This window comes from Rousettus aegyptiacus, unplaced genomic scaffold, assembly GCF_014176215.1.
Source record: "Rousettus aegyptiacus isolate mRouAeg1 unplaced genomic scaffold, mRouAeg1.p scaffold_m13_p_16, whole genome shotgun sequence".
NCBI lineage: Eukaryota > Metazoa > Chordata > Mammalia > Chiroptera > Pteropodidae > Rousettus > Rousettus aegyptiacus.
Genome location: NW_023416291.1, coordinates 41,316,606 through 41,344,253, shown reverse-complemented (window position 1 = coordinate 41,344,253; position 27,648 = coordinate 41,316,606). Strand labels below are relative to the sequence as shown.

The following is a 27,648-nucleotide window of genomic DNA, read 5'->3' as shown; positions in this document are numbered from 1 at the left end:
TGTAGCAGGTGTTCGTTGCAGTGTGTGACCTGCCCTCAGCCACTCAGCGAGGTGGCTTACAGATGAGGACACAGAGGCCCAGGGAAGTCAAGTCACTCACCCAAAATCACACAGCTACTGGTGGCCAAGCAGGCTTTAAGCAAAGGCCTTTTGGCTCACAGCCCCATGTCTTCCAAGAGCTCTGTCCTACTCACAGCTGGGTCCTTACTGCCTGGCATACAGTAGGTACTCAAGTGATGTTCATGTATTGACTAATTGCTTTGTCACAGAACTCACAATTCAATCTCCCTCTGCTTGGGACGCCCAGCCCCATCTTTCAAACTCCTACTCATACCTCAAAGCCCCATTTACAATGCCCCTTCCTTAGGCAGTCTTCCTGACATCTCCCTCTGGGTTTCTCTAGTCTTTGTCCCTTCCACCAGCCCTGCTCTGAGTCCACAAAACTGGAAGTGTCCCTGGGACTGGGGGTGTGTACGGATTTTTCTCTCCTAGTTATCACCCTGCACAGGCTAAGTGGGAAGGGGTGGAGGGGATGTGAATATCAAGAATGTTAGATCTCCCCCCACCCACACCTGTCTTCTCGTCCTTTCCCCTCTGGCGATGAGAAGAAAACCTCCTGGAGCAGGGAAATGTTATTTTATTAGAAAATAAAGTATTTATTTAAAGAACATTAAAAGTCCAAGGACCTGCATGGAAGTTGGCATGAGTGGGAGTGAATCTCAGGCTCAGTCAGGCTGGGCACAGGGCTCCTCTCCATGGAATCAGGGCCTTGGGGGAGGCTGGGTGGGACCCCAGGGTCCGGCAGGCGGGCAGGCAGGGAGCAGTCGGCAAGCACCAGGACACAGGGCAGAGCTGGGGCCGGTGGGCTGGTCAGACGCACAGGCTCAGCAGCTCACCAGGTACATCCCTGTAGGGGTGGGACCGTGATGGGGAGGAGGGTCAGTCACTTGTCTCTACCCTGGGATCCTCCAGTTCTCCTCAAAACACCCTTTAACTTGCTGCCCCATGGGTCCCAGCAGGCCTTCTGGGGGGCAGGACAACGGGGGCGGGGTGAGGGTGTCATGGCAGTGGGGCTTTTGGCTCCTTGCCTTGGGTCCCTGGGAGGACACCCACCCTCCAGGGGACAGACCAGATATATGCATCTTCTTTCTTGACCCCTCCTACTGGGCCCCACCCACCCCTCCCAGCCTGTGACCCCCATCCTAGGTCTCCACACCCTTATACCCATTTATCCTTCTCGAACACCCCAAATGCCTCTCCCAACCCTGCACCCTGGCAGAAACAGAGGGGCGGAAGTTGACCCCCAGCACGGGCCTGGCTCCCAGGAGGCAGGGCAGGAAGGTGGGGGTGTACCTGTGGCGAACCTTCTCTTTACCAGTGACATGCGGTAGCCACTGCCCACCAGCTCCAGGTCCACGCCGGACAGAGTGGTCCCCTCGCTGGTGAACTGAGCGGCCACGGGGCTGGGTGTGCTGGGCCCTGAGCATGGCTCCCAGCTGGCAGACAGGTGGCCAGAGCCTGGGGAGACCTGAGGTCAGCTGTGTCCTGTCCCTGGCCCGAATCCTGCTGTGACCCGGGCTCCTCCTTGGCCCTGCACCCAAGTCCTTTGATCTGTGGTCTCTGTCTGCCTCTCCGACCTCCACCTGTGTCCCTGCACCCTTTTGCTTTGGCCCACAGTACTGTGCGTGGTTTGCGAAGAAGCCCTGCCTGTCACCTACTGTGCCCCCTCCCAGTGTGCCTCTCCTCCAGCTTTGTCAAAGTCCTTTTGAGTCTCTCTCCATGACACTTCCCCACTCTCAACACATCCCTGATTCTCCCAGTTTAAATAAGCCCTACCCCTGAGACCCCCGAGCCCTCATGCACAACCATAACTCACCGCCTGCCTCAGACACATCTGGAAGCTTCCATAGGAGCCGCTTCTCCTCCAGATTCCTGGCAGCAATAGAAGCTTGGTCAGATCTACCCCAGAAAGGACACTGGGAGCCCAGGGTCCCAGCTCAGTCACCTCTCAGCTACATAACTCAACCAAGTCAGGTCCCCTCTCTTGCCTCAGTTTCCCCATCTGTGAAACAGGGGCGGAGTGTGGAGCAGCTGTTCCCCGAGGGCCCCACAGCCTTGCAGCATTTTTAGATGATGCATTTTGTCCTGTAAGTCTGGTTTATTCGTGGCAGGTTCTACCATTTGTACAAAACTAATGCAACGTTGTACAGTGACTGAGGACAGGGGGACAAGAGCAGAGGGTTGGGTTCAAATCCTGATGTGACCTCAGATAAGCAATTTAGCCTCCCTATGTCTGAGTTTCTTCTCCAAAGATGGGGATGAGGGCATTCTACATCCGGAGGGACTGCTAAGAGCCTTAAGCCAGTCAGTGTGCAGAGCCCATGGAACGTGCTTGACGTGGAGGAAGCTCCCTTGGTGTTATCATTATTGTTAATAACACCATCCTCAGCTGAAAGCAGTGTGAGCTCACAGTGACTGGTGGGGCACAGGGTGGACCCTTTAGTTGCTGCATCACAGGGAGGTCTGGGGATTCGAGAGCACGGCTGCGTTTCCCTTGGACTCCCGCAAGCCCTCACCAGGTAGCTGCTGGCTGCAGGCGGACGTTGGTCACAGGCTCCCCCACAGGAAGCAGGATCTGGACATTGGTGAGTGGCGTGGGCACAGCCGTGACGCCGGGCCGGTAGCTGTACTCCACCGAGACCTGCGTGAGTGTTGCCCCGCACTGCCAGTGCGCGCTCAACTGCAGAGGCACGGACTGGGAACCCGGGCGGGAGAACTAGGGGGAACGAGACAAGAAAGAGGACATAGCTTGGGCCATCTGGTAACCAGCCTGAGTCTGCACTGCACACACCACCTCCAGGGGTGCTTTCCTGGAGACTTGTAGACAGGAGTCTGTATTACACCATGCTTCCAGCAGAGGGCAGGAGAGGGGCTCATTCTAACATTCAGTGGATAGACGCCGTGCAGGGTGACTTCTAATTTGCATAATGATGCCATCTATACTGCCTACCCTCTTACACTGCCTACCCAACCACTATTTATTCCCTGTCCATCCTGCCCCCCACATCTCTTCCCTGCCCCCTCTTCCCCGCCCACCCCCTCCCTTCCCCTCATTTACCTACCATCCCCTCTATGTCCTCTGCCCAGCCCAGCCCAGCCCAGCCCATCCACCTGGCCCACCTGGTACCGTAGCAACACTACGTTGTAATAGGAAGCAGCTGGATTCTGCTCTGCTTGGCGCTGCAGGGCCTCAGTCAGGGCCACCATGTTGAGCCAGAAGTCTTTGGTCTCTGGGTCGCTCTGGGAGGGGTCACTGCAGAGACCCAGAATAATCATCCCCACCCTTGGGAGAAGTCTTCACAGGGCCCCGGCATCCCACGTACCCCAAGGGCTTCCTAAAGATGCAGATTTCTGGGCTCACGTTGGGCCCAGCAAAGAGTAGCAGGGGTGAGGAGAAAGCAAAGGAGGGCAGGAAAGTGAGGTCCAGAGAGGGGGAGGGACTTGCTCAGGGCCACACAGCAAATTCTGGGAGGCAGAGGAGGAATTCAGAGCTGGGGAGCTCCTGACTCCCATTAGGCTCTGGGACCCTGTCTCTGCCCCCTCCCTCAACAGTACCTGAAGAGCAAGTCAGCATTGGGCTGGAAGTGCTCAATGGGGGCCGTGTGCACAAGACGAAAGCTGAGCACGGGTGGGGGCGGGGTCCCGCTGAATACTCGCATGATGCCAGCTGGGAAGGTCATGGTCAGCTCCCCAGTTACACGAGCCAGGCAGCTGGGTGAGAGGTGAGGGGACTGGGTTTTGGCTCAGGGCTCTGCCTGGCACATCATCCTCCCCTCTCTTCTGGTTCCGCTGTAGTCTGTGGCTCCCTGAGCCTCTCAGAAGCAGCAAGGCCCTGACTATACTGAGCATCTTTACCACTAACCTCCTTCCCTTTAGCTCCTGCCTGGACAGCAATGCAGGCACCAGGAAGAATCCACACTGGGCTGGAGGAGGCAGGAATAACCCCCTTCTCTAGTTCTCTTTTCCCCTAGGCCACCAGGAAGCTCACAGCAAAACATTCAGTTTTGTAAGTGTCCTTAGGTTGGGTCTCGGGTCTAATACTTTCTTCCTCATTGTGGTTTGATTTAAAGGTCTTTTCTGCTGGGCACCACCCTCAGATTATCCCTGGTCCCTCGGTTCCCCCTTCACGCACCCTCTCCATGGTCCCAGCCTCTGGTCTTCGTCCCTTCAGGTTGATGCCCACAGCAGCCTCAGAGGAGTTCCTCTAAATTGTGGCTACATCAATGCCTAGCCCTGATCAAATGTCCTCTGTGGTTCCCACTGCCCTCAGGACAGGGGCCTGGGTGCTCAGCTAGTGTTCTAGGCCATTCCACTGTAAAAAGGGTCATGAAACGTACCTAAAGGATGTCCCTTTAGGGTGGAACCCACAAACAGCCCCGAAGGAGCCCTATTTGCCTGTCACGGTCTGCACTGCCCCCTCATCACCACATACCTAGGGCTGTGGCCACGGAAGTAGGCATGGACATACTCGGTGAAGGCAGTGGCCACGGGAAGGGCATCCTGGGAGCCCAGGACCACAGGGCTTGGGCCCCGGGAGACTCCTGGGGCTGGATGGGAGGGAATGGGGGTCAGACAGACAGAGTGAGCACAGGACCCAGGCTCCAGAACCCATCCTCTCCAACAGGTCCTCCACTGTATCATTCACCCATTTAGCCCCCCACCACATCAGAGAGGGTGAAACCCACCTGAACAGTGTCCTATCTGGGATGAGAAGCTGGAACGTTCTGAGACAGTGCTGGGGGCTGAAGAGCCCAGTGGGGAGGGGCTCAGGGAACGAGACTGGAAGGAAAAGAGACAGGTTGGGCTGTGAGCACCCGAGGAGCAGTGTCCTGATGCTTGTCCTGGGGGCACCCCCCAGCCCAGCTCTTGCCACATCCCCTCACCCTACCAGGTCCCCGTTGCTGCGTGTGAGGGGGCAGGACACCTTCCTGGAGCGGGGTCTCCGGGGTGGGGCTGTCAGGTCCTCCCTGGCTGTAAGGTCGGCAGGTACGGGCATCATATCTGGGGAGAGAGTGTGAGAAAGACATGGCTGAGATGCTACCCTGGGCCTCTCAGGCCTCCCCAGGGGAGGAACTCAGCCCCAAACTGGGAGTTCAGCTTATTGTGGGGAGACCCCTGATGGTCTGAAGTCCTGGGGCTGCAGAGAAGGTACCAGACAGAACTGCAGAGGTTACCCACAACCCTGAGCCTCCTAGACACCAGACTGGTAGCCCAATAAGGGGTGAGCTCCCCATCACTGGGGGGATGCTAGCAAGGACTGGGTGCTCAAGAGGCAGGCACGCTGCAGTGGGGATTTGGCAGAGAATGTTTTATATAACACTCAGCAATTCCACGACCTTCGCCCTCTATGAGAGTATGAGGGTGGCCTCCTACCCTGGCCCTCATCTGAATGTCGTCCTTCTAAGTGAACTAATCGTGGTGTAATACCCAAGTTTCCCTCGCTCTCCGGTCACCCCAGTGTTTCCTGCTCTGTTCCATCTACAAATGCTTGCTCGGCCACCTCCCTTCCCACCTACCCCTCAAGGCCATGATCCTCTCTACCCCAGGGTTTCTCAACAGCCCTGCTGACATTGGGGCTGGGTCATTCTCTCTTGGGTGGTGCCATCCTGCACACTGTAGGGTGTTGAACAGCATCCCTAACCTCACCCCACCAGATGCTAGTAGTACCCATCTCCCCAGTGGTGACAATCAAATATCAATGGTGACATTGCCAAGTGTCCCCTGGGGGCAGAACTGTCCCAGTTGAAAATCCCTATCCATAGTGAAGTTCAGACAACTCAACTCAACTACACTCATAGTTTACACTCATTCCCCTGGGCCCTCCCTTGAAGCAGCTCCAACCAGGGTCTTTCTCTAACCGTGGACAGTGCGAAGCACTCCTGTCACCACTGCTGGGGACCTCATGCGGTCACAACCCACAGTTCCTCTGACTCCATCCTCCTCACACAACCCCCAGGAGCCCACTCCGGTCTGCTCGCCTCCTCCCTCCGCCTCTAGCCCTGCCCCAGCTCGGCCCTGGATCCTCTCCTCTCCTCTGTCCCTGGGCGGCCTCCACCTGCCTGGTCGTATCTCTCTGCCGACACCTTCCCCCCCTTTCCCTAGCATCGCCCCTTCCAGCCACACTAGATTCCCCGCTGTTCCTCAACGGGACTAGCGCGCTCCCACGCCAGGGACCTGGCACAGGTCGTGCCCTCTGCTGACAACACCCTTTCTCCATATCCATATAGCTCCGTCCTCACCTCCATTGAATCTCAGGTCAGATGTCCCTCCTCGGGGAGCCACCACCCTTGTGCCACCAGGCATCCGCCACCTTCTGCCTTGTTAAATATCCATTTCATGATTGTCCCTGCAAGGGTGGGGTTTCTGCCTGCGTGGGTCCCAGCTGTATCCCCAGCACCCATATCGGGAGCTGCCCACAGTAGGTACTCAATCCTCCCCTCGGGTCTCTGATAACGCAGATTTGGGGGGCGTTGGACTCACCTCCTCCAGCCACAGTCTCCAGCCCCCAGGAGCCTGGGGAGGGTACGATGGGCTGTGGTGAGTCCGAGTCGGAAGGCAGCAGGGGCCGTGTCCCCTTTGACTCCAGAGGCTGAGCTCTACAGCTGGGTGGGCTCTGTGGGGTTCCCGGGCGAGGGACCCAGGAATCTGGGGAGGGGCCAGGCGCAGCATGGGATGGTGAGTCCAGGCCAGAGTCCTCCACATTCTCGGGCGAGGAGGAGGAGAAAGGTGAGGGGCTGGAGGTGAAGCCAAGACTGCTGGAGCCTGGCGGGAAATAGGGCGGCTAGCTCCAGACCCTGCCCATATGGAGTCCTTATCGCTTCCTGAAGGCCACACCCATGTCGAGGAAAGGCCCGCCCCCATTCAAAACCTGTGCCAACCCCACCCCAGGCCACGCCCTCTCTGGTCACTTCCAGCTCTACTGACGCTGCATCTACCAAACCACTGCCATCCCCACGCCACCGGGGCCCCACCCTCCCTCTGACCCCCGTTCATGGGCATTGTAGCCCCCGCCACCCTCACACTGACCCGGCCCCCGTGATCTTCCATTAGACCCCCAAAGGACCCTCATATCTTCCCTCCAGCCCAGCCCGCCCTCACCCTTGCATTTGCCTGAACCATCCTCCCACTGGCCACACCCAATGCCCCCTGAAGCCCTTACCCCACCATCACCTGTAAAATCTTCGTGGTCAAAGGCCGACTCTAGGGGTGGCCCAAAGAGGTTCTTGGAAACTTGCTCATCTGATTGCTGCTTATCTGCACAGCTGGGGACAAAATGGACAAGAAGGACCGACTGTTCTATTGTTTCCATGCCTCATCCTACCTCAGGGCCTTTGCACCGTGCCCTTGATCAGACTCCCATTCCCCCCGCTCCCCCTGTGGCCACCTCTTGCTTTTTTCAGGACTCAGCTCAAAGTCGTCTGCTCCCCACCTCAGAGGCCTTTCGCCACTGGCCCAATTGAAGCCGCCCACTCTTAGCTTCCATCACATCACTCGCTTTGGTTTCTTCATAACAGAAGTATTGAATATGCTCTAACTTATTCGTTAGTCTTAAAATCTGAGCCACTAGAATGTGACTCTGAGAAGGGGACTCTGTCTTGGTCATATACCCGCCAAAACCCAGAATGGTACAAGTACACACCAGGCACTCAATGAATGTTCACCAAATGAATCATTAAGCGGTCTCTCAAAAACCGCATGGTCTCAACTCCCTGCCTGGGTGAGAGGAGGGGACACAGACATGGGGAGGCAGCAGAGAGGAGAAGAGAGGCAGAAGGGATGACCTCCACCTGCCCACTTAAGGTGGCCTGATGCGCCACCTCTGTAGAACGCACCTGCTGGCCCTCGGGGCAGATCGAGGCCTCTGTGGTTTCCCAGCAGCATCCCCTAGGAGAGATGGACCTCCCTGAGACTTCCTGTTGCCCCAGCTGCAGGGCATCCCACTCCACAGACCAGGAGACCAAGGCCCAGGGCGACCAAATCAGACACCGAGGGATTTGAACTTGAGCCAAGCTGTCTTCAGATTTTGGCTCTTTCCTGGCTCTACCCCTTTTAAGTCTCATTTAATTCTCATAACGACCTCACTTTAAGGAGACCGAGCATCAGAGTGGGTACGTAGTCTGCCCCAAGTCACACAGCAGAGCTGGGATTTGAAGCCACACCCACCCTCCAGGCCCTGCCTCCCCTTCACATTCTCCTCCCCAAACTGAAGACCCCTGAACAGGCTACTCACGTGAAGAATGGCGTTTCATGGTGCCCTGTGGACAAAGTGGGTGGCATCAGGTCAGGTGCATCCAGCCAGCCCCGCCAGACCCACCCGGACCGCCTCTCCCAAACCTCACCCCTGGGCCAGGAGGCAGGATGAGGCTGCCAGCTGTGGCCCTGAGTTGTGCGACAGCTGCCTCGGGGCTGCAGGCTGGAGCCCGGGTTGGGGCGGGCTTGATGTGCACATAGAACTTGCGGGGCTCCTCGTCGTCAAAGTCGGAGTCACTGGATGAGAAGCGGGAGGGCTCGGCCGTGCGTGCACTGCCGTCAAGGGATCAAGCAGATCCTAACACAGGGCCTCCCTCTTAGTCAGCCCTCGACTCTGACCACATCCCTTCCTGCTCAAACCTTTTGAGGCCTTGAAGAATTCTGTTGCTCGCTACTTGTCACCCCTGGCCCTGACACCATGTTCCACCCCACCCTTTGCACAAGCATGCCCTGCCCTAACTAGGGAATTCCTAATCAGCTGCTAAGCCCCAACACTGGTGCCCCTTCCTTCAGGAAGCTCTCTTGGCTCCCTCTCTGTGGTAACCCAGCCCCACCTCTCTACCTCTTGCCCAGCTCTGATCCCACAGGGCAGGTGTCTGTATTTGGATTTGCTTTGTTCACATTAGAGACTCCCCCCACCACACCCATACTCAGAGAGGGTTGCTAATGGTGTGGGAGGGATCACTGTTGTCCTTGCTGTGCCAACAATTGCCCCTAGGGGGCACCAGGAGGATATTTTTCTGGGTCACATCTGGCCGTACAGTGAAACCTTCTTCATCCACCTCTGGACATGCCTGGGGGGACAGGTGGTGAGTCAGGTTCTCCCCTAATGAACTTCCCATCTCACCCTGCCCTTCCAGCATCCTCAGGCCTGACTCAGACCTAAAAACAGCCCCTATGGTACTCACCCCTAAATCGGGCTCCAAAGAATCTCTGTGGGTGGAATAAGATGTTGGTGTCAGCTCCCCCACCTCATCTGCACCCCCTCCAGCCCCCAACATTGGACGTAGCAATTGGGGGCTGGACTTCAATATTGTCCTGAGCTAGCCCTGCAGGTGGTGGGATCCTGGGGCTTGCCTGGGGCGGCGGGGGGTGGGGGGCGCAGTGAATCTGGAGTTAGGAGAACAGGGGGCATTCTCAAATGGCGTGGAAGGGGAGGAACCCTGGAGCTAGTCTGAAGGGCTGGCCTGAGAAGGCAGGGAATTTAGGGGCTAGGCTGGGCAAAGAGAAGAATCTAGGGGCTATCCAGGGAAACCATGGGCATTGAGAAGGACTGGGTACTAGTTTGGGCAGGGAGATTCCCAGGCTCTTACCGGGATAGATTAGGTGGGGGAAATAGCAGAGCTAGCCTTGTCAAAGGGAGGAATCCTGGACCAGCCTGGGGAGGGGTAATCCTGGGAGAGACTGGGGCAGGGAGTCCCTGGTCTAGCCTTGGCAAAAGGAAGAATTCTGGACTAACTTGGGCAGTGGTGATATTGAGCTAGCCTGGGACAAAGGTCTAGCCTGGAACAAGAATACTCTTGGGCTTCCTGAAGCAGGGGACTTTTGGGGTAGCCTGGGCAGGGGGAAAGATCCTGGGCTAGCCTGGGCTATGGCTGGGCAGGGTGCTTCCTCACACAGCTGCAGGTGGCTCCCGCTCCCGCCGGCTCAGTCCTGGGAGGCGAAAGGCTTTGGCTCCCCGCAAACGTTTCATTGCTGAGGACAGATGAGGGGTGCTGCTGAGCCCTGGGGTGCCCCCTCCCCATTCAGCTCTGCCTCCCTTTATCCCGTGGTCCAGCCTGGGCATCCAGGCCCAGACGTACTTGCCTTCCTGCAGGGCAGCTGCGCTATATGCCTCAAAGTCCAAAGGCCCTGAGACAGAAGAGATTGAGAAACTCAGCCAGGCGGGAGCCTGGACCTGGAAAGAGTAGCAGTACACCCTTGGCCACACAGTGGCACCTGGATCTGAGCTCACAGGGTCTGGGGCATGAGCCAAGATACTGAACCAGTTCCAGAGATGGTCATAAGTGAGATGGGCCAAGGATTCTGCTCCCATCTTGGGATGGACTGGGGTAGTGGGGAAGATGCCTGAGTTACTTCTACTTTCAGTATTTCTGGGTGGAATTTGGGTGGTCAGGGGATGGACCACAAGTCTGTGCAGTGGGCTGGATTGCAAGTGCCAGGATGAGGAGTTGGGACTCTGTCCTAAGGACATTGAGGAGCCATGGAGGGTGTGTGAGCAGGAGCAATGTATGACTGATCTGGGGCCAGCGAAGGGCCAGAGCGGGGGCCCACACAAGGAGGGGTACGGTAGCCTGATTGGAGCCGAGATATAGAGACATGAAGGAGAAAGGACAGACCTTAGTGGTTGACTAGATTTGGGGACACAGGCTGTGTACCAGGATTTATTGAATGCCTGCTGTGTGCCAGGCACACTCTTTGTCCTTTATCTGCATCAAATTACGGAACGTTCACAACACCATCAGGGGGGATTAGTATCATTCCCACTTTCCAGATGAGGCAACCGAGGCTCAGAGAAGTCAAGACACACATCCAAGTTCACACAGCAAGCAATGAAGAAAAGACTCAAATCCAGGTCTGACCCCAAAACTTTGCTCTCAGCATTTCCCTGACCCTGCATCTGGGAAGTTTCAAATCGGCCTTTTGTTCAACAACCTTCTATGGCTCCCTTGGGCCCTTGGGGTAAAGTCTGAACAACCAACCCTGGCATTCAAGGCCCCTGGTATCTGGGTATGAGAGTTACATATAAGATCAGGCACCAGATTCTCTTCCTGGGCTACGGAGTTAGATTTGTCATCAGCCCATTTTTCTGATGAGGAAACTCAAACCCAGGGAAGTCTCCTATCACCCGAATCCTGCTCTTTCTATGCAGCTATGGCCCTACGGCCTAACCCCCATGGATGCCCCTACTCACCAGGCTTCTCCCGGCCTGTGCCCTTGCTCTCTGCAAATTTTCTCAGCAGCATCTCCACACTGATGTTCTCTATGTTTTGCTTAAACTCTTCGTGAACCTGCGCCAGATGGGCAGAATGTGTAACTGGGCCGGGCCGGGCCAGAACCCTCTTTTCTGCATCTCCATCCTCATTCCCATCCCAGCCCACTCACCTGCCCAATCTGCACATGAGTATCTTCCACCGAGTGGGCATAGGAGCCCAGCAGTGCCTTCATGTGCTGCAGATGGGTTTCCTCCATGGCTTGGAAGCGCTGAGACAGGAGAGGAGGAGTAAATAGAAAGGTAGAGTCTACATAGAGTGGCCATGTGACTTAGCCGACCAATCAGAATGTTCTAACACCCCATACTTCAGTGATTGGTTTGGGGAAGGGCCAATGAGAATCTACCCTGGGACTTTTGCTGGAACTATAGGAAAAAAGATACTTTCATATCTTGAGTCAATAATTGATGGGATTCACGTGGGGGCTACTGGTGGTCACTTTGCTGTAACACGCACGCACGCACGCACACACGGCATCTCTGGGAATGAAGCTCAAGAGAGGAAAATAGACTTGAGAAGGAGAGAGGCGCAACTTCTTGCCAACGTCATTTGAGTACATGGATCCAGCCATGTACATGGAGCGTCTCCCTCAAACTTTTCAGTTCCCTAAGCCTATAATTCTGCCTTGTCAGTTTGAATGAAAGTTTCTATCATTTGTAACTTTCTATGAATTGCAAAATCAGAAAAAAAAATGGACTCCTAATCCTGAGATTTCAATCAGCTTTTCATACATCTGGGTAGACAGATACCCAGAGAGGTGTAATGTCTTGTAAAAGGTTACACAGCTGGTGAGGAATGGAGGCTGGACCAGAACCCAGGCCTCTCAGTCACCATGAAATATCAGGAGACTCTTAGCTTCTAAATGCTGCTGTAACTTGTTTAAAAGCTTTATCAATAATAATAGAATAATAATGACACTTCACAGAGTAGTTTCTATGCACCTGATACTAGTCTGAAAACTTCACATAGAGGAACTCATTTAATCTTCGCAACAACTCTATGAGGCAGGTAGTATTACTGTTCCCATTTTACAGATGGAAAACTGAGGCACAAAAAGGGTTTCACTTTTGAAATGATGTCAACAACAATCACAATAGCTAAATGGCTCTAGAACTTGATGGCTTTATGCCTGTGATTCTAAGGTTCCTGAGAGTTGAGGGTGTCAGGGGTTCTGGACTTCTGAGGACCATAGCACCTTGGGCCCAGGGATGTGTAGGTCTCCAGGGTATGGACTCTTGGTTCTTACCAGTGCCGAGTCCAGCATCTTTTGCTCAAAGTCGGCACGGGCCGAGTTGTACTTTTCCACTGATCGCCGCAGGCTCTCTGCTGCCTTCTTGGTCTTGGTCTCTGCCTAGGAGGCACAGGAAGGGAAAGGGAACACTCAAGACACTTTCCCCTACCTTTCTGCCCCATCACCCTGTAGGAGTGTCCAGGGTGAGGTGACCACACTCAGGTTCAATGAACCTGTGATGTTTTCACTCTCCGATGTTTTCACTCTCCCATCGGGTAGCCCCCGCTACCTCTTGGCAAACTCCTTGGATCTGCAAGGGCTGTTGTTGGCTGGGAACCTGCAACCATGTGCTCACCTTGTCCATCTCTTTCTGGCTGGTGCTCTCCCTGCGCAGCCGCTCCTGGTCCATGCACCGGTTCAGGTAGTTCTCGCGGGACTTGGGCAGGAGCTGGTTGACACCTGCAAGGGCCTGCACGGCATCCAGGGTGCTTACTGCTTCCTCTTTGCACTGCAAGGGTGGGGAAGGGGGAGCATGTGTGCCACCTGAAGCCTCCGCCGGGAGGCGTAGGACCTAAGACCCCCAAGTATAGACTGAAAATTCCCAGCTTCCCAAACATCATTCGATTTCAGGTCCCACAGAGAACTTTTTTCTGAGTATTATTTTAATTTAAAAAAAGTGTAACTTTTTAATTACGTAATATTTATACACAATTCATATTTCAGAAAGTTGTAAGAGGTAAGCTCAGAAAAACCCTCCCACATCCTGATCCCCAGCCTAGGCATTCCATTATTATCGCCATGTGTCTCCAGAAATAATCTGCACACGAACAGCAAATGAGCTTTTTTCTAGTCTATTTTTTTTATGACATGGTAGCAATCTGTGCTGTTTAACTGTTTTTTCCACTTCATAATCTATTCCCAGTTTGTTCCACACCAACCACAGAAAACTTCTTTATTCCCCAATTTAAAAAAAAAAAAAACTGTGGTAAAACACACATAACATAAAATTTACCATCTTAACCACCTGTAAGTGTACAGAATGAAGTACCAGGACCAACTCTTCTTTTTAACAGTGGTTTAAAATTGCAGATTCTGTGGCTCTGTAAATGCCAAGTTCTTATGACTCTAGAATTACAAACTGCAAATATTTGGGGATACTGAGCATTTGAAGCTCGAGTTTTCCAAGATTCTGGTTTGAACAAGTCTGGAAATGTCGAATAATAATATCTGTAGCTTCTAACGCTCTAGATCAGGGATTGGCAAGCTTTTTCTGTAAATGGAGAGACAGTGAATGAGCGTTACTTGTCATGGACATTCAGTTCAAAAACGGCCACTGGCACCATATACATGAATGGACATGGCTGTGTGTCAATAAACTTTATTTACTGGCACCAAAATCTGAGTATCACATCGTTTTCACATGGCGCAAAATACTATTCTTCTTTTGATTTTTTTTTGCCTCCACCATTAAAAAAATGTAAAAACCATTCTTAGCTCGTGGGCTATACAAAAACAGGTGGTGGGCTGGATCTGGCCTGCAGGCCACAGTTTGAAGACCACTGGTCTAGGATTTTGAGAGTTTGAAATGTCTGCCAGTTCCATGGTCTGTAGGGTCCTGGGTGTGATGTTGCGGAATTACCAGAATTCTTAGAGGTACATACAAGGGGTCCGAGGTTCAAAGGCCCCAGAAGGCCTGGACTCCCTCCAGCTGCTGGCCTTCCCTGTCTGTCCCCCAGGCAGTGCTCACTGGGCACATACCTTCTTGTGCATCTTGAGCTGCTCCTCACTGTAACGGAGGACGTCCTTGATGAGGTCCTGCAGCTTCCGCGTCAGCTCCAGGTGACAGAGTGCCAGCTTGTCCGAGGAGACACGGAAGACCTCCCAGAGTGGAGCAAAGGTCCTGGAGATGGGCAAGGTCACACTCAGGGCCCAGCAGACCCAATCCCCTGGGGTTCCCTCAAACAGTATAGCTGGCATTGGCTCAGGCACCTACTGTGCACCTGGTCCTGCTAAGCATCGACACTTATTAACCCATTTAATCCCAGTGTAACTGTACAAGGCAGGTCTGTAATGGGGAAACTGAGACATAGGAGACTCTAACTCATGCAAGGCTCCTCAGCAAATAAACATCAGAGCTGGAATTTAAATCCAGGCCCTGAGGCCCTCAAGACCTCAATCTAGACTCCAGATCCCATCTGATGTCCACAGGCAGCTAAGACCCAACCTACCCCAGCCAAGTTTAGGATGACTTACCACCTCAGCAGATTCCCTCTCTAGCTTCCTCACTGCCTTCCCTCTCTGCTGCTTCCATCTCTGCCCCTGACAGAACTTTTGCCCCACAGCAGCCACAGGGAACTTTGCAAATGCCAATGGGACTACATCACATTTTTGTTTAAAGTCACCTGTGTGTTGGGCCCCTGCACCCACACCCATTTCATCTTCACCTTGCCCAAGCCCTGCAGCCATGGCAACCTCTTTGCTCTTCCTTGAACATGCAAAATGCATGACTGCCTCAGGACTTTTGCACTAGCTAAGCCCGAGTCTCTGTCCCCGAGACACTCCCTTGCTGACTCCTCATTATCAAGGTCTCATCCCATTCCAGAGGAAGTACCCAACCTCTCATGCTCCTATTTCATTCCCTTCCTAGCACTTTTCACTCTGGGAAAGGGTTTTGTTCATGTTTGTGGTTAACATCTGTTTTGTCATACATCCCAGATGTACACAGCATTAACACAGCATGAAGGTGATTGAAGGTTTTATTTGTCCAAATGGCGGCTGGGTCCCCAGTGCCTAAGAGTACCTGGCACATAGTAGGTGCTCAGTAAATATTTGCTGACTGAATAAATGAGCTAGTGAGTGAATGAATGAGATACCTTCCTCTGTCCAATTAAAACTATAAATGTGGGATGATTCCTTATCCTACATATCACACATGTAAAGAGATATCCACCCAAAAGCAGGCTCCTGATGATCCCAGGGCCTCACAAACTTGGGGACCCCTACCCCACCCACGGCCCACTCACCCCACGGGGGTCCCATTGCTGGCCAGCTTGGAAAGTTTCGCCATCGCCTTCGAGTAGGTCTCCTCAATAGTGGCCCTGTGTAGTAGGACAGGGAAAAATGGGGAAGGTTCTGGGCACCCATGGGAAAAGACTTACCCCCTTGGGCCTCAGTTCCCTATCTCAACAGCTGAGCAGTGGATGCAGGCAGAGGAATTTGGGAAATTCATGGGAGAGGTTTTTATCCTTAAGTAATACATTTTACTAACAATGGTAGTAGTAGTAGCAGCAGTAGCAGCATCAGGTAAAAAAAAATTTTGAACACATACCATAAATGCTTTATATGGTTTATCTCATTTAATTTTGGGAGATAAACCCGTATTTCTTTTTTCCCCCTGGAAGGACACTGCTAAATGCCTACCTATTATCCATTCACATTTTCAGCTGGACTAATAGAACTTCAATTTTGTTTGGTGAAGCAATGTGCCCAGTTAAAACCAATTACCCATGGAACATTTTTTGATAGAGGGACCCATGGGGTATCACAGGCAAGAGTGGAGGGTTCCGGAGGCTGAAGACCCACAAAATAGAATGGCCCCTGTCTGGTATGGCTCAGACAGTCCCACTTGAGAGCCATAAAGAGAAAAACCTGGTTATAATCCTTTGGACTCTCCACCCAGATTTAACGGGCGTTTAGCTACTGAGCGGCCTGGGAGCAGAAGGATGCCTTGCAATTTGAGTTTATTATGTTTTTTGGGATGCTAACATCGGAGCTTGCTAAAATATAGATTATTTCATCACATGTGTGTGTGTGTGTGTGTGTTTTTAATATTACTTAGGGCACAAGATTGAGTTTTCAAAATTCTTCTTGTAAGTAGGTCATTAGCATCTTTTCAAGAGGGGGCCTTATAAACCTGCGGAATGTTGTTTACAAAGGTTCATGGGGCTGAGAGGGTGGAGAACTAACTGTAGGTTACCAGTGTCCTTAAGCAGGTTTAGTTACTGGAGCCCACAGGCATCTAGATCTGATGGGGCAGGGGCTGGTGTGGCTGTGAGGTGCAATGGGTGGAGCCACGAGGTGGGCGTGGCTGTGCGGGCTGTGGGCGTGGCCATGTGGTGGGTGGGGTGTGGGAACCTCACCTCTCCCTGATGAAGTCCACCAGCTCCTTGGTTGAGATGGGCCCCTGCTTAACGCTGTGGTACAGAACCTCAAAGCCATGGTTTTTCTCGCCCTACAGAGGATGGAAGTGGAGACTGAGAAAGGGGATGCAGAAAACTTCAAGGTTGCCTAGTAATAGGGGCGTGAACCTGAGGATCCAACTGGCAGAAGTCCTTCTTCTTGGCTGCATGAATTGGTTCAGGCCTGAGCCAATCGGCCTGTTGCATTTCCTCCTTGGTCACCATTGGTTCATGCGCCTTAAGGTGGCCTAATCACAGAGAAATCTGGAATTTTTGTTCCGTAGTTGAGGGAAGAGACATCCTCCTTTACTGCTGCCTCTGTCTGTGTCTCCATCTCTCTCTCTCTGTCTGTCTCTCTGCCTCCATCAGTCTCTTCTCCTCTGTTTTTCTCTATGTTTCCATAAATGAAGATTTATGTGGGCACCGAGATAGTGGAAACCATGAACTTTGGAAAGAAGCTCAACCTGAGAGAGCGTAAGCAATAAGTGTGCTGAGTTGGGTTGCTGCATCAAAATAACCCTCAAAGCCGAATTACCCCCACAACGTTTCGGTTTGGTGAACCAATATAACCACTGTTGTGGAAGTTACTGTAGTCAATTTTCTGTGCTCTTCAACAGAAAGGGGGACTCCCTTTCTGAGTCCCCCAGAGAAAGGTCTGGGTCTGATGCCTCTCTCAGGACCCAGCCATGTCCAGTACTAGATGGGACACAGAAAAGGCATTTGAGTTTGTTGAATAAATGAACAAATGAGTTATTCTGCTGTTACTTGGTGCTGCTGGGAACAGAGCTTCTACCCCATGGCCAGGGCTAGGCTGTGTAGTCCAGCAAGTCACTGTCCCTCTCTGAATCTAGTGGCTCCTTGTTAAGATGGGGTCAGGGAGTCATCTACCTCTCATATGAGGATGAGTAAATTCCAACATGATCAGGGTCCTCCAAAGTCCCAAAGGGAATTTTAGTTTTTGCTAATTCATGGCATTAGTTAGTTAATGTTTTGCTTTATGTTCACTCATGTTTCTTTTCCAAACATTTATTTAAAAGGACAACTTTTACCACTATTCTAAGTGGAAACCCAGGACCTCACATCATAATGAAGGGAACAGAAAAAAATAAGGCAACAGCTATATTTAATGTCACCAGACCCTGTCACATGTAAGGGCATCATACACTGAACTGTCTGTTAAAATGGAAGATCAGCTGGGGTCCCAGGGAACTGGAGACATTTTAGCACCAAATGGGGCCTTGTAATTCAGACTGAAAGAAGAGGCTCGCAGAGGGATCTGATGTTATTTCACTCCCAATACTAATTATTGACGCAACCTCTTTGGCAGTACTTTGCAGGTCCTTTGTAAGTGGTTTCCTCCACCCTCCTCCAATCTGTGGGGTTCACCCTCCCAGTTAACTGAAAGCTTGAAGGCTAAAGCTAGAAGTCACTACCAGATGATCCCTTTTGTTGCACAATGGAAAATTTGAGGCCAAGACTGGGGCAGACCTAAGATAGCGTCAAGCCCCAGTCTCCCAACAGTCATTCCTTATTCTGCAATTGTCGATGGCTCCCTATTGCCCACCAGCTGCTGAATCCAAAGCCATTAGCCTGGAATTACCTTTCTAACCTCATCTCCTAGCTTCTTCTTGGCCTCAGCAGCAAAATGGCAAACAGCGTGATGACATGCTGTGCCTTTCTGCCATTGCACTGTTCTGCCACCTGCCTTAGCAGCCTGTATCTCTTTCCACCCACCCAAATCTTTCCACCTCTCAAGGATCACTGCCAGGCCTACCTCCTTCAAGAACCTTCTCAGACCCTCTTCAGACCCCCACTTCCCTGAATGTCCACTGTTGATCTCTCCAGCTCCCCAGGAATCTGTTTCCTCTCTCCCCATGTCTATAGTTGTACTTTCAATGTTCAAAAGTCAAATCCTCCTTTTATACACTGGGTCACTTTGAGCCGGTGACTTCCTCTTTCTGGGCCTCAGTTTTTTTATCTCACAAATGGGGACAATGACAGCACCCACCTGCCAAAGGTCTTGGTGACATGAAGCTGGTAAAGTGCTGGACACAGGGCCCCCTACATGGTGGTGAGGGCTCGGTGAACAGCCTCAGCACCCCCGCCTGCCCCACCCAGGGGATCCTCGAGCGAGGCCGCACCAGGCACCACTCCCTAGCCAGCATCTGGGGCTGACTCCAAGCCAACCATTGGCTCATTTCCCAGATCTAGCAAAGCCCCCAGTAGTGTTCGCCTTCCTTGGGTTGGGCTGGCAGCCAAGGGTCCTAGGAAGGCTGTCTCAAGCCTGTTCTTCCTATCAGAACCTCTGTCCTTCAGTGCTGTCCCCATGCCAGCCCCAGAGGGATCTTTCTAACACAGCTTGATCATGTCCCTCTCCTGCTCATACTCCCCCTATGGGTCCCCAGTGCCCTCTATGCCTCCAGCCCTGCCTTGGACCAATGAGACTGGGGAAACCCTGTTTGTCTTGAGCTCCCCTGACCGTAGCCTCCTTCAGGCCAGCCACGGTCCCAGTGTCACCCAGCAAAGAGCCACCAAAACAAACAATAGGTGAAACAAAACATTGATTTAAAAACAAACAAACAAACAGACATTCCAGGGGCACTCTGGGGTCCTGGGGAAGCAGGAATTTCATCCCCTTTTCCCAGAAGAGGAAACTGAGGCTTCAAGATGTAAAGCACCTGCTCAATGGCTCCCAGCAGAGCCCAATTCAAATCTCAAGCTCAGAACTCTTATCCACTGTGCTCTAGACTATCTTTGGGTAGGGGGGATGGGCCGGGGGTGGCTTCTATTTTCTCTTTGCTGATCTAAATTTTCTGCAGCAAGCTTGCATGCCTCATGCAATTAAAAATAATTTAAAATAAATGTAGGTGCCTCACACCATTGAAAGAAATTTTAAATAAATGTAGGTGCTGCTGTCAGGGTTCCAACACGTGGGCAACACAACTGATCCTCAAGCAGTCAACCTCCTTACACAGAGGTGCCAACAGGAGCTCAATAGAGGCAGCCCCTCACTGGGGCCACATAGCTATTCAGAGGCAAATCCTGGGACTCTTACCCTTGGGAAGGGGTTAGAGGTCAAGTGGCAAGGGGGTGCGGCCCCTTTAAGAAAACAAGTGCAATAAGAGGAGCCCCAGCTGGGGAGGGAGAAAGGGAGGAAGCAGGGCCTGTTGCCAGGGGCAACCAGTTGCCTAGCAACAGGCTTCCTCTTTGCAAGCTCAGGGCCTGCAACTGAGGAAGGGGCTTTCTGCCCTGGTCCTTCCTCCATTCTCCTGTTCACATAGCCTCTGTGGCTCCTTATAAGCTTAGCTCTATAGGAGGAGTCTTGTGCCCTCTGCTAGCCACCCAGTGTCACGCCTCTGGGTTTTTGTTAAGGCTGTTCCCTGTGCCTGGAATGCCTTACTGACATCCTAGAAAATCTAACTTTAAAAGCTCACAACAAACATGGTTATATGTCCTGGCTCCTCCTCTGGGTGCTTCCCCAAAGTACTGCAGGGCTGGAGGTGTCTAGCTGGCTCTGTGTCCCCCAGACTGCAGACTCCTTGGGGTCAGAGCCAGGATGGAATCTCCCAGGAAGGCCCAGCATCCCCCAGAGTTGGCTGGGTGTGGGGTGCTGTGGCCAGGAGGGAGAATGTGAATGTTGAATGAGAACAGGTCTATCTCACTTGGCTACCTTGCACGCAGTACGTGGTCCTCAGCCCAGAGGGAAGACTGGTAAGGGGGCCTTAGAGGTCAGGCCATGAAAACCCCCCAACTCTCCAGATAAGAATGATACGGAAATCCCCTGGCTAAAATGACCCTGGATCCTGGAAGTTCAGTGTGACCCTGGGTTTGAGCCCTGATGCTGCACTTTCTCACTGGGCGACCTTGAGTAAGAGTCCTACTCTGAGCCTCAGTCTCCCTGTGGTTTGAACTGTGACTTTCCCAGGGTCACAAGGCCCATGAGGTCTGAGGGGTGTAGATTCGAATCCAGCCTGACTCTTCCCACTTCAACATCTATCCCCTGCAGTCTCTCCGCCTGCCCAAGGTTCTGCTGATAAGCCACCAGGTACCCCAACCTCCATAAAAGCCCCCCTTTCCAGAAGCTCCCACCAAAATAAGTGTGGGTCTTACTTACCCAGAAATGCTCCCCAAAATATGACATCCTGATGGCCTTTGTGGAGACCCTTGCAGGCTCCTGTCTAGTGCCTATCCGAAGAGAGAGGCAAGTTTGAGCTGCAAAGTCCCAGTTGTCTTGGGCCTGAGGAATGGAAATTCCAGTTGTCCTCCCTGTGGAGGAGGGATAGAGAGGATGGAGGAGGAACCAAAAGCTCCAAGGCTGGGGGCAGGCCCAGGCTCCTGCGATGATTCAGTCCTGGGCCTGAGACAGCCTCTAGTCTAGGAGGACAGAGCTGGATACAGATACCACCAGTTATGCAGGGTCAGAGCTAGATTAGATAGAGGGATAGAGGCTGAAGGAACCTAGACTAGAGGAAGCAGCAAGGAAATTAGGGTTCTTAAGCATGAATAGGAGTTTGCTTTGTAGGGGCACTACTGAATAAGCCCGAGCCTGGGCGGAAAAGTTCCGGGCCATTTTACAGATGGGAAAACAGGTCTGCTAAGAGGAATAACCACTTGCCAAGGTCACGCAGACAGGAATTGACAGTGGACTTGCACCCTGAGCCAGCCGAGTCCAGACCTGAGCACTCAGCTCCACGCTGGGCAGCTCCTGTGGGAAGAAGTTCTGGTGAGAAGTAGACACTGGGACTGTGATTGGCCATATGGGTGTCAGGGTCCCTGAAGTGTCTCCATGGGCCCTTTGGGGGTCTCCTGAATCCCTCTACAATGATCCCTGTCTCATGCACACTCCTGGGATGGAGAGCTCACCCCTTACCATGATGACTCAGCTGGCACTGGTGCCCCCACGAATCCCAACCCTGTGGCCCAGAAGCCAGTGTTCACCTGGTGTCTGAGTCACTGTCCAGCTCTGTGCCTCACTTTCCCCATCTGTAAAACAAGAAGGAATGCCTCGAAGGAGTCTTGCTGGGGGACCCCAGGACTCCCTGTAGAGGGGGTGGGCCAAGCCACCCGGCGATGGAGGGACACTTGATGTCCTTGGCAAGTCCTCGAGGCCAGGCTTGTCACTGGAGCCCGCTGGCCTTATTCATAATTCATGACTCTACAGGCGGCTCAACAGCAGCTGGAGCTCAAGAGGTGCAGTGGCGACAGGGACAGACAGGGCTGGTGACCACAGGGTGGGAAAACTCCCTGGGCCTCATCAGGAAAGGACCAAGTAAGGACTTTGGGCAAGGCTGCCCCCTGCTGAGCCTCAGTTTACCTAATCTTGAAGGTGAGTTTAACTTGGTCTATTAGCATCTAGCGCCCAGTTCCTGGACTTTACCCAGTACCCGCCACGTGCCTGCATGGACAGGGCAATGCCAGGATACGTGAGATGATTCAGTCCTGGGCCTGGTCCCTGAGGAGCCCCCAGTCTAGGGGAGCAAAACTGGACACTAACACCCTGGACCGGCATGGTCAGGGCTGGGCCAAATGGAAGAACAAGCACTGGGGAAACCTGGATTAAAGGAGGGGGCACAGGAGTTGGGATTTTAAAGCGTGACTAGGAGCTCACCGGGCAAAAAATTATTTGATTCAACAAATATTCCCAACTACCACCCCGTGCTGGGTGGTGCTGGGGCCCCTCAAAAACTTCTGTCACCAGTGCAGCCCCTGAGGAAACTCAGTCTGGCAGGGGGCATGCTAGTCTGACATCCCAAGAAGGAAAAGCCTTAAATTTCTATCTTATTTGTTAGTTTCTGGCCATGACCTAGACACTGAACAATTAAACCCTAAGAGCTATGCTGACTGACATAGGAACCACTAGCCTCATGCAGTAATTTACTGTTAAACTAAGTAACGTTAAATGCAATTAATCTTTGCCAGTTCCTCAATTGTGCCAGCTGTGCTTCCAGAGCTCAGAAGCCAATGTGGCTGGTGGCCTCCATATGGACGGCACGAATAGAGTTCTGCTAGACAGTGCTGCTTTGGAGGACCCTAGGAGCCACCAAGTTCCCCAGGAAACAAGAATCTCGCTACCGTATTTACAACTCTGATTAGATTGCCCCCCACGCTCACGTACACTGAACACCAGTATGTATGTGACACTGTGCCCAACTCATCACAGGTCCCGGTTCATCCAGCCTTCACAACCACACCGTGGGGCACGATCTCGACTTTATAGATGAGGAAATTGAGGCGCGGAGAGGTCACTCACCAACCCCAGGTAACTATGATTTTGTCTCTGGCCTGTTTGCCAAAGGACTCCTGTTCAGAACCACTATAGGTGGCTCTGGGTCTCCGTGTCCACTCGATTGTCCAGCCCCACCACTCGGAGCCATAATAAGGAGTGAAGCCTGCCACCCTCCCCACCCCTGCAGGCCTTGCCCTGGCCCAGGAAGTGACACCTGCTGTTTCTGAAACCCAGATGTCAGTGGGGCCTCCCTTCTGTTCCTGAGTGGGGTGGGAAGGGGCAAGGGGGCCTCCTGGCAAGGCTCGAACTCACCGAACAGGGCAGCAAGTGGGGCTAGACTTCAGTTAGACAAGGCAGGCGCCAGAGATAGCCAGGCAGCCCCTGCCACTTCCGCCAGCATGAAGCGGAGGCCCGTGGGCGTGGGGGACAGGAAGCTCACCAGCCCCGCCCACTGCCCAACTGCCGCCTCACCTTCCCTACCACAGCAGCACCCTTGGGACCTCTCTGGCACCTCATAGGCTATGGATGGATAAACTGAGGCCTCTGAACCTGTGACCCCCCACCCCCAGACTGGGGCTATTATTACCCCACAAATTATAATCATGACACTTGTGAAATAACAGAACCCATAAACTGAGTGCCAACCCTGGGTTAAGCATTCCATATCTTACCATCCCGAGGTGGGCCAGTGATGCCTGCCTCATGGATGAAGAAACAGAGGATCAGAGAGGGGAGTCCACATACCCAAGGCTGTGTAGCTAATGAAGGGCAGCACTGAGACTCGAGCCCAGGGCCTCATTAGGACTTTTCTGGGCCTGAGGCACTTTTGCCAACCTGGGCCCCTTGATTCATTGTGAAAAGAACTTAAACTATATTTTGCAATTGCATTGGCATAAAGACAAATACATTAATATCATATACTAAAATGTTTTATTTGATTCCAAAGCTCATTTTTTTTTTCCATCTGATTTTAAAAGAAGTTAAAACATCTTTATGGATCCCGAGAAGTACTATTCCCACAACACAGTGGTCATTGCATCTGATGGCAAAGTCAGCTCTGCTCAAACTCAGGTCTCCCAGCCTCCATAGTACCAACACAAAGCCCAGAGATAGACAGGGACTTGCCCAAGGTCACAAAGCAGGTTGTCAGCTAACCAGGACTCCCATATCCTGTTTGCTGGAAACAGGGAACAGAGTCTTCCCTGAGGGTGTCTGGCATGAGCCCTGGCACTACCTAGAGATGAATCCTGCCTCCCTAGCACCAATTTACCCAAAGCCGAGGCTCTGCACCAGGTAGAGTATAAGAGCAGACCCAGGAGCAATAAAACAGGCCATAGAACACAGTCAGCAAAGAAGGCGGGGCTTGAGCTCAAGGCCTCCTGCTGGGTGACCTTGGGCTGCCTCTAACCCCTCTGGGCTTCCTGGGTCCTGTGAACCGGGATCTGACATTTTGCTCCCCTTGGACTCCAGTTTGAGCATAGTTGGGACAGTTCGGGGTTTTTCTCTTCTTTCCAGTGACCGGCCTCTTGGCCATGCTATTTCAATAGCCAGCTGTCATGTGCTTCCTTCCACCCCTCCGGGTTCGGTCACCAGGGCTGTGACCGTTTACATGTTCTGGCTGGATTCTCGCAATGGCACTTAGAGACAGTATCTCATCTCGGCCATCACCCCAAATGGGGAAACTAAGGCACAAGCCCCATGTTACACAGCAACTGGGCCACTGAGTGGGCATCTGAGCTCAAACTCGGGGAGTTTTCCATCCTCCCCACTGGTCCCCACCTCTTCATCACTTCATTTGGCAAATGCCTGTTTAGCACTGTGGACCTGACTGCTGGGCCGACTCCCTTCCCTCCTCTTCTGGTCAGTTGTGACCCCATTTATGATCGGTAATATTGTAATTAATATTATAATGATTACATCTATACTTACAGCATTCCCATCCTCCCACAGTCTCCTTTGATCTTCCAAGAGGATTCAAGCCATTTCACAGAAAAATACACCAAGGTGCAGAGGAACAAAGCCGTGTACAAGAAAACTGGATTTGAATATGGGGGCATAAGACTCCCAGCCCAGCACCCATCCCTGTGCCCACTGCAGGGATGGGGCTTCATGGGAAAGGGGACAGGCTGGCCCAGCACTTCCCACTCCCTCCTGCCCAGGACCCAGCCCAGGCACTGGCGTGCTTCTGGCGTGGGTGATGGTATGTGGGTCAGGGTGTGCCCCAGGTGATCCCACTGGTGATACCAGGGTGGTGGAGTCCCTGTTCCAGCGATTGCAGCCTGGTGATATAATTTGCTGTCTGACAGAGTAGCCCTTACAGCAATGTCATAGTATGACCATCAACCCGTTTTGCAGTGCAGCAAACTGAGGCTGAGGGCAGCGAGGCATGTTGGGGGGTCTCCAACCCCCTCCCTTACTCTCTCACCCCAAACCACTGACATATTAAGCAAAATAGTGGGGTCAGGATTTGGCAAAAGATGGGGTGGGCGGGTCTCAGAATCTGTAGAATACAAGCTCTGAAGCCCACAACCCTATGTTCAAAGGAGAAAACCAAGGCTCAGGGAGGTGCTGTCACCTGCCCAAGGTCACTAGTAAGGCAGGTCCGTCCAGAGCAGCCTCCTTGTCCCTACTGCGACTGGGGCAGATGATTCCTAGGATCCAAGGTAGATGGAGAGGCCGCCCACCCCCCAACCCTCCTCAGTATTCCACCCGCAGCCAGCCTCTGGCAAGATCCTAATTTACCTCGATTTATTTTAATCCCTGGGAACAGATGCTTACTGCCCAACCCCCACTGAGGCAAGGACCACCCCCAAGTCTACTCCAGGCCCTTCCAGGCCTGGCCCGGCTAGTCTCCCACAGGCAAGGAACCCCACACTGACCCCTCCTCAGAATTCCAACCTTGGGGTTCTTGAAGAGGATGGGGGTGAAAGGCGCCCCGCCCCATCTTTGTGGTAGGGACTGGGATAGGAAAGCCTAGAGGAGGGGCCCAGGGGACCACCAGCTCCTCCACCAGGAGGATCAGGGTTCGTAGAAGAGAAAAGGGGAAGGGGGGTTCCTTATCTAGGTCCTCGAAGGGGGTGGTCTGCAGGCCGAAGCTGGGAAGAGGGAAACTAGGGGTGGTCTCCACTTCGGCTGTCTTGGGTTCCAAGCTAGAGGGAGAGTGGCGCCCCCATCTTTGCAGCCCCGGAATCTAGACCAAGATCCAGGCTTAGAATAAAGGGACTTGGGGAGGGGTCTAGCGTCATAGCCGCCCTGTACGCCCCGGTTCTAGACCAGTAGACCAGGACGACGAATGGGGTCCCTATTTCCCTCCGTGGATCCCTGATGATTACCGGGGAGAAGCTGAGGCGCCCACCGCGCAGCCCCCCACCGCCTGTTTGCCAAACCCCCAAGCCTCACCGAGCCTTTGCCCCTCGTGGCCATCAGGACTCCGGGGCCCAGTGCGCATGGGGGACCGTGCTGGCCAGAGGATACTGGGGAGTCGGGGGACAGCACTCACCTCCCGACCTCGGCCGAGCCCCGCGCCAGTCGCCACCTGAGGCACGGTGGCTGACACCCGAGCCAGCCCCGCCCCTCCCTCCGCGGCTGCGGCGCGGCCGCCGGGTGGCCCCGCCCCGGGGCGTGGCCTAGGGAGTCCCCACCACCGGGAAGGCACTTGGAGGCAGGGGCGGACTCTGAGTTGGCGCAGCCAGCCATAGGGCTATGTAGGCGGCCTCCGCCAGCCCCGTGCGCTGACTGGCTGATTCGGAGAAGAGGCTCCTTTTTATCTCACCCCCCGCCCCGCCCGCAACCACCTGCAGGTTATTTGCATAATTTAAAGCGACAAGCAGCGCTCCTTCCACCTGAGACCCTGTGGATGGGGGAAGGAACTACCAGTTTATTGAGTGCCCACAGTGTGCCAGGCACTGAGAAGGGCTCATTTGATGCCCCCCACAAGCCTGTGAGCAGGACATTATTAATCCTTATTTTATGGATAGAGCAACTGAGGCTCAGAGAAGGCAAGAACTTGTCTGGAGGCCACACAGCAAGTCAGCAGTCTTATGAGGGTAGCCCTAAGTTCTGGCCCCAGAGGTGGTGAAAACCATCCCCAAGAATGCTGTCATGTCACAGATCTGAAGGGCTCCTGCCTGTCTCGCCTGGGTGCTCATAAAATGAGATTTAGACAGTGCTTGCTAGTACCCCGTTCAACCCTCCAATTCAATACCCCACTAATCTGCCTGCCCCAGGCCTGCTCCCCATCCACCAGCCTCCCCAAAGGCCAAGGAGTCCCTGAGAGTCTACTCATCCCTTCATCATTTACACTAGTCCTGCTGGCCCTGCGTCTCAGAAACAGCCCCAATTTGCCCATTTTCCTGTACCCTGCAGTGGCTCTGGGTACAGGCCCAGTATCCTCCAGCCAGGATGCTGCTTCTGCTTCCTACATGTGCCTCTTGTTGCCCTTACCCCCTGCTTCCCCATGGCAACCATCTTTAAACATTTTATTTTAGAACAGTTTTCCATTTACAGAATTATTGCCAAGAGGGTATGAAGATTTCCAGTGTATCTCACACCCAGTTTCCCTGTTATTAACATCTTATATTAGTTGGTATATTTGTCACAACTACTGAACCAATAGTTGAGACATTATTATTAACTAAAGTCCAGAGTTTATTTAGATTTCCTCAGTTTTCCATAGTGTCCTTTTTCTGTCCCAGGATCCCACGTGACATA

General features: G+C 53.1%; 1 protein-coding gene across 21 annotated transcripts; it reads right to left on the bottom strand.

Moving 5' to 3' along the window:
• Positions 1–606: 606 nt before the first annotated feature.
• On the bottom strand, positions 607–26,474 carry FCHO1 (FCH and mu domain containing endocytic adaptor 1). 21 transcript variants are annotated; one of them, XM_016166944.2, is made up of 28 exons: positions 21,651–21,695; positions 21,328–21,417; positions 20,827–20,978; positions 16,674–16,765; positions 15,558–15,632; positions 14,293–14,434; positions 12,890–13,042; positions 12,550–12,654; positions 11,416–11,514; positions 11,225–11,321; positions 10,117–10,161; positions 9,927–10,005; positions 9,219–9,243; positions 9,047–9,104; positions 8,400–8,578; positions 8,291–8,315; positions 7,893–7,944; positions 7,231–7,322; positions 6,541–6,822; positions 4,949–5,061; positions 4,746–4,839; positions 4,493–4,607; positions 3,616–3,771; positions 3,181–3,313; positions 2,577–2,776; positions 1,877–1,932; positions 1,354–1,518; positions 607–907 (listed from the first exon to the last, which is right to left on the bottom strand). In XM_016166944.2, exons 3-28 carry the CDS (start codon positions 20,851–20,853, stop codon positions 885–887), a joined length of 2,682 nt encoding a protein of 893 aa, XP_016022430.2. In that variant the 5' UTR covers positions 20,854–20,978; positions 21,328–21,417; positions 21,651–21,695; the 3' UTR covers positions 607–884. The 21 variants fall into 21 exon arrangements, with proteins under 21 accessions (XP_016022430.2, XP_016022420.2, XP_036089814.1 ...); XM_016166934.2 differs by having other exon boundaries at positions 1,365–1,518; XM_016166979.2 differs by lacking the exon at positions 607–907 and adding exons at positions 24,868–24,973; positions 26,438–26,474 and having other exon boundaries at positions 1,203–1,518; positions 21,328–21,695.
• Positions 26,475–27,648: the final 1,174 nt, after the last annotated feature.